Source organism: Tachysurus vachellii, chromosome 19 (assembly GCF_030014155.1).
Source record: "Tachysurus vachellii isolate PV-2020 chromosome 19, HZAU_Pvac_v1, whole genome shotgun sequence".
Lineage (NCBI taxonomy): Eukaryota > Metazoa > Chordata > Actinopteri > Siluriformes > Bagridae > Tachysurus > Tachysurus vachellii.
The window spans coordinates 4,985,798-4,992,500 of NC_083478.1; the positions used below are offsets into that span (position 1 = coordinate 4,985,798).

The 6,703-nt window shown below is 40.5% G+C and overlaps 1 protein-coding gene across 3 annotated transcripts in view; it reads right to left on the reverse strand.

Annotated features, from left to right (window-relative positions):
• The window catches only part of l1cama (L1 cell adhesion molecule, paralog a), a 54,677-nt gene that overhangs the window by 15,171 nt on the left and 32,803 nt on the right, over nt 1–6,703 (reverse strand). For all 3 annotated transcript variants that reach the window (XM_060893922.1, XM_060893921.1, XM_060893920.1), the window contains 8 exons: nt 6,546–6,703; nt 5,398–5,520; nt 4,692–4,862; nt 3,726–3,837; nt 3,451–3,635; nt 1,485–1,616; nt 932–1,075; nt 734–845 (listed from right to left, as the gene is read on the reverse strand). The exon at nt 6,546–6,703 is cut by the window's right edge and continues 30 nt beyond it. In XM_060893922.1, the coding sequence (XP_060749905.1) occupies nt 734–845; nt 932–1,075; nt 1,485–1,616; nt 3,451–3,635; nt 3,726–3,837; nt 4,692–4,862; nt 5,398–5,520; nt 6,546–6,703 (1,137 nt within the window). The remainder of the gene's footprint in view (nt 1–733; nt 846–931; nt 1,076–1,484; nt 1,617–3,450; nt 3,636–3,725; nt 3,838–4,691; nt 4,863–5,397; nt 5,521–6,545) is intronic.

The window sequence follows — 6,703 nt, forward strand, 5'->3', positions numbered from 1 at the left end:
CACACACACAGACACATGCACGCACAGACACATACATACACATATTAATAAATAAATACATACATATACACACACATACACACAAATGCACATACACACAAACACAGTCAATCACTTATAACTGTATACGGTGCTACAGCAAATTGAAACATTTTTCTGCCTTCTACCTTCTCACTGAACTGAAATATGCTTTTTTGTTTATACTTTTGCTTTTCATAATTTTGTTTCTTCAATTTAGTTTCTTTAATATTTCCGCTTGACAACTTTGTTAATTAAATTGTATCCTTTAGCCAATATAAGATTTGTTTTAAGGACTTGACACAATTGTGCAAATGACACACTACTAACTCATCAAAGAAAACACCAATGAAAAGTGTTATATATTACTGAAAATAGTTATGATTTTTATCATTTGAGATTGATTAAATACTTTGTGTTCTGATATATACGTAGCTGACTAAATGTTATTAGGATAACAAATCATATTATGATATGATATGATACCAGAAATTTAGTGAAAAAAGTAATCCATGCTGCACACTAGCACCAGTGGTGGCATGAGCTACTCGAGTACTGTGGTGATTATGATGATGAATCATCTGAATTTATACCATAGTCCTAAATGTTACCAGAGACTTTATCTCCCATGATAATCTCTGAAAAATAGCATATCACTATGTCATATCACTATTCTCTAATGATTAAGCACATTAGCGGATCGACTGACTCTCACCATGCGATTTTCGGGCGAGGCGAACCAAAGGTCACGCACTGCAACCTGGCCGTCTTTCCTTCCGTCACTCTGTACAGCAATGAGTCCTCCGTCAGGATCTGTGGAGGAAGCACTGAAACAGCAACACACACAGTTAAAAAAAAACAAGACGACAGGTTTAATGTAAAGTTTTTACTCAAAAATCCGAAGTGTCCTCACCGATGACGACGACGTGGATGTTGAGGAGGATGGTGCCGTGTTTGTTAGACGCCTTGCACTGGTACACTGCAGTGTCACTGAGCTTCACGGCATGCAGTCTGAGAACCCCTCCGTTCACAGTACGCCGTGGGTCTGGGTGTATTTCTACATGATGGATAGAATAAAATCTGTGGATGTCTAGACATATTTTAAACAGCGGGTATGATAGAAATACTAGAGATTTTACTGGAAATATATTCACCCTGTCTGAGATTTGCTCCTTTGGATTCATGGCAGAAGGCTACAGTGCTAACAAATCTATTTCTGAGCTTTGTTACTTTAGTGCACTTATGAAATCCCACAATGCACTGCTTGGGATTTGTATCCAAACAATGCACCTTAGAGAGTAACCATAACACATAACTTTGTTTGTATAGACTATGGCACCATTATGACCCACTTTGTATACCCCAGAATCGTTTTTGCTGTTACTCTACGTTTGTTCAACCCTAGTGGATTGCTAGCTGGAATTAGCTCTAACTTTATCACTTTTGGGTAAACACAGTGCAGTTACCTGAGAGAAGAGTTCCATTGATACTCCAGGTGATCTGTGGAGATGGGATCCCGTCTGCCTGGCAGTCCAACATGACCAACTCTCCTGGAGCGTACAGTTCGCTCTTGGGTTCCTTAATCCAGTACGGAGCAGCTACACAAACATATAGTATGTGCACATGTAAATACACAACTCTGAACTTTTCACCTGAGTGCTAGTCTAATATCTGTCTTTCCTCTTGCTGAGGAATACAATATGTGCCGTGTTCAAAAAAAACAAAAAACCCCTGTGAGCAAAAATCTGCACCTTCTACGCTCTCCATTGTTAATGTGAGAGCACATGGACACTTGTTAGAAATACTAATGCCTGGGGTTGGTCCACATCTCCTATAACCTCAAATATATTAAACAGAACATTTTGCCTAGAAAACACAATGTAGTGTTAGTATATTAGTTAGAAATGAAAATTTCCTTTGTATTTTTACTTAATATTTGTAGTATCTCTAGTGAGAGTAGGGAGAAGGTGGAGGAACACCTGGAAAGGTGGAGGTCTGCTCTGGAAAGAAAAGGAATGAAAGTCAGACGTAGTAAGACAGAATGTAAGTGTATGATCGAGAGGGAGGGAAGTAGAACAGTGAGGTTACGGGGTGCTGAGGTCAAGAAGGTGCAGGAGTTTAGGTATTTGCGGTCAACCGTCCAGTGGGACGGGGCGTGTGTAAAAGAGGTGAAGAGGTGAGTGCAGACATGTTGGAGTGGATGGAGAAAAGTGTCAGGAGTGTTGTGTGACAGTAGAGTGTCTGCTGTATGTTTTAGAGTCTGTAGCAGTGAGGAAAAGACATGAGGCAGAGATGGAGGTAGCAGAGATGAGGATGTTGAGGTTCTCTTTAGGAGTGATGAGGTTGGACAGGATTAGGAACGAGCACATCAGAGGGACAGCTTAGGTTGTCTCTTTTAGGGGACAAGGTCAGAGAGGACAGATTGAGATGGTTTGGACATGTACAGAGGAGGGAGATGGTTATATTGGTAGAAGGATGTTGGAGATGGAGCTGCCAGGTAAGAGGTCAAGAGGAAGGCCAAAGAGGAGATATATGGATGTGTTAAATGAGGATATGAAGGTAATTGGTGCGAGAGTAGGGGATGTCGAGGATAGAGTTAGGTGGAAACAGATGATTTGCTGTGGTGAACTCTAACAGGAAAAGCCGAAAGAAGAAGAATGTTACATGATAGATGTTACATGAACCAAAACAAACTTTACAGCCTGGAATTGCATTTTGTAATGTCTTCTGAAATGCCAAAATGCTAAAACGTTCTGCATAGAGTACCATTCTAAAATATGTATTAGTTATACAAGTATAGCAAGTCTAACTATACAATTTCCTGCATAATTACCATCCACTTTACCATTACCAATTATCATCCACTCAACACTACTGAAACCCTATTTTTTCTTTATTCCTGGACTATACTGGGATGCAAAATTGAGTAAATATGAAACCTCTACCTACTACGGTTTCTTTAGTTCATCAGTGACTGAAAACAGACTTTATTTTTCTTTATATAAATCATGCGAGAGATTTGAATAAAGTCCAATCAGCATAGAGTTGTTCACAAACAACGAACTGGTTCTGTCTCAAACTGCATACTAATGTAAACAACAGCATAGAAAGAGAGTGATTTGTCATGGTTTCATTATAATAAATAATGTATAAAATGCTCCTCCCTTTATTGAGAAGGTTATTAGTGAACTAATGAATATTCATGAACATTAGGTAGTATATTTTATGAATATTTATGACTAGTGAGCAGTACAGTGTCAGTGTCAGACAATGAAACATTACACATTGTGTAGGCACAATGTTCAGAGATGTGTTTCAGAGATATGTAGACACTAAAAATCCCTAAAAATCATAACATTTTGTTTCCCAAGTGAATCAGTGTGTTAGTGTAGCTCTAACAGATGGTCAGTTTAAAGCCAGACAGATCCATACCTTCAACAGAGACGGTATAAGTGTGTGTGACGGTGCCTTGAGAGTTGTTGGCTGTGCACTGGTACTCCCCGTCATCCCGCTCTGAGATGTTGGTGAAACTCAGCACCCGGTTGAAATTCTCTCTGGAAGTACGAGACTCGGACAGAGCTCCGTCCTTCCTCACCCACTGGATGGAAGGGGTGGGGCTTAGGAAATGAGAAAGGAGTTTGGACATTATGAATTCAGCACATTTTCAATATAAAGGAATGCTCACACAAACACACAAAGACACTCACAGGCCCTGGACGATACACTCCAGTTCCAGTGTTTGGCCCTTCAGGACCAGATAAGAGCTGTGTGTGCCGGTTGGTCTCATCATCTGCGGCCGTCTGTTTCGCAGTAAGTTAGCTACAGCGAAGGGAAATGAACAAAAAAATGGGCATATGTAAAATGTCAGAACAAAAACAACCGGATCACATGCTGTGCAAAACACAGTGAGAGATATATCAGTGCCTGGAAATGCCAGACAGTCCCACAAGATGAAGTTGCATCAGATGCATCTTCATCCTACAGTGTCAGATTTAAACCCAGAGATGTGTTCACTCCTCCCTTCCTTCCTTCCTTCCCTCCTTCCCAGCTGTCTGAGACTCTTCTCGAAAGGCAGGTTATTATAAATAAGAACTTTATCCTAAAAACGTCAGACATGAGGCAGGACAGGAATGCCAATTCATTTCAGGATGGTTTTTACCACAAAAGCTCTAACTACAATTACACTCATCCTGAGTAAGTGCTTTATCCTGGTCAGGGTCGGGTTGGATTCACATCCTATCCTGGAAATGCTGTGCATGAGGTGGGAATACACCCTGGATGGGATGTTGTCTCTCTCAATGCAGCGTGATGTGTCAACTGAGCTCTAGCTTGGTACAGAAAAAATATCTTGCATATGGACAGGAAAATTGCAATAACTTGCACAGCAGCAATACATAATCTGATTTATAATGAAAACTAAAATTCATTCTATAATCTAATTTATCGTTTAATAAAATTTTTTCCTGGTCTGGCTCAAGGACGCTAGACTAAATGCTACATTATGTTATCCATCTGGACCCAATGAGGACAACTGAAACTTTATTGAGCCAGACAGCAGAGGTCAGGATATAACTCGAGACTCTGAAGCTGTGAGGCAGCAACAATATTAAACTAACACTATAAATTAAACAGATATAAACTATAACAAGAGCAAGCTGCAAGGCTACACTTACATGATGTGACCTTCAGGGTAATGGGTTCTTTGGCTACAATGATGCGGGCTCCCAGAAACTGCACGTTGCAAGTGTAATCACTTCTGTTGTCTTCAAAGATGACGTGAGAGAAGTAGAGGTTTCCATCACGGCCCTGAGTCACACGCTCGCTCTGCTGGATGTGTCGAAGCCCTGCAGCAGGACAGCAAGAAAAGGGATGTCGTGTAGATGTGTTAGAGTGGAATTTTGTTCCACTCACTCACTTACTCCCTCCCTCTCACTCACACACACACGCACACACACACACACACAATCACACTCACTCATACACACACACTCACTCACTCCCTCCCTCTCTCACTCACTCACTCACACCCTCCCTCCCTCCCTCTCACTCCCTCCCTCCCTCCCTCCCTCCCTCTCACTTACTCCCTCACTCCCTCTCACTTACTCCTTCACTCCCTCACTCACTCCCTCACTCACTCCCTCACTCACTCACTCACTCACTCACTCACTCACTCACTCAGTCACTCACTCACTCATTCACTCTCTCACTCACTCACTCACTCACTCACTTACTCCCTCTCTCACTCACTCACTCACTTACTCCCTCTCTCACTCACTCACTCACTTACTCCCTCCCTCCCTCACTCACTCACTCACTCACTCTCTCACTCACTCACTCACTCTCTCGTTCCTGTGAGAAAAGACACACAGGCTCACTCACTCTTATCCATCCAGTGGATCAAAGGAGTCGCAGAGCTTTGTGGAGGGTTGCAGTGTAAGACAACAGGACTTCCTTCTTCTACCTTCTTCTCCTCCTTCTTCTCTCGCTGCATTGTAGGAGTATCTGAAAAATGAGAGAACACAGACACAGAGAACACATTTAGAGTGAAGGGTTAGAGGAAAGGTATAGCAATCTAAAAGTGATTTCCTTTGAGGAAAACAAGAGAGAAGGCATTCTTGTTTTTCTTTTAAATCTATTTTAATGATTTCTTCAGTTTTTAATTATTCTTGTTCTTTTTGTAGGCTTTATACTTATTATTATTATTATTATTATTATTATTATTATTATTATTATTATTATTATTATTATATAACAACAGCAATAATAATAATAATAATAATAATAATAATAATAATAATAATAATAATAATTGCACTCAATAATTGTACTAATAATAATAAATCTAATAATACTTGTACTCAGACCAATGTATTATTATTATTATTATTACTAAGCATTGCATTGCATAAGTAATAGCCACATGCCGAACATTATCTTAGATTGATCATTCATAATCATGTAATAAAGGCGTTATTTAAAAGCCAAAAGCTGCACCTGCTGCATGTAGCCTACATAATGAGCTCGTTAGGATGTGAGCTATTGTTAGCTGTGTGCTTGCTGAGTACTCGCACTTCCTGCACATATTAATCCTAAAAGGACCCGTCCCTGCTGATAAGCTCTCACCGTATCGACTCAACCTGGTTACTCAGGGAACCGTTGTCAAGGAAACAGGGGGTGAGGTCAAAACGAGGCAGGATAAGAACAGGTAGAGAGGCGGCAGGGCTGCTGGCGCGATGCCAAGCTGAGTTTTATGTGCGCAAACAGTGACCAGCGTTACACTGCACTACTGAACCAGGATTTGAAGATTATTGATTTAACTTAAAACACCAAAGCTTAAATTGTTATATGACTGTTTATGTGACAACAAATTAAATTCATCAGGCTGGATAATAATCGGTTATGTAGTTTTTAAGTACATTGGATGATATCTTTATTTCACTGTTATCTTCACTAATAGCAGTCACTGTAAATAAAATAACACACAGGCAGATGGAAATATTATAATCAGCACAAGCACTGTGAAGAACCTTCGGTGATGATGTGGACCTCGTTGGACACAGCCGTCCCCAGCTCGTTGGAGACCAGGCAGGTGTAGTTGCCTTGAAACTGGTGAATGGGAGCATCTTTAACTGTAATACTCCCTAAATCATGAGAAGTGATGACACCAGAAATGCTGGCTGGGTCA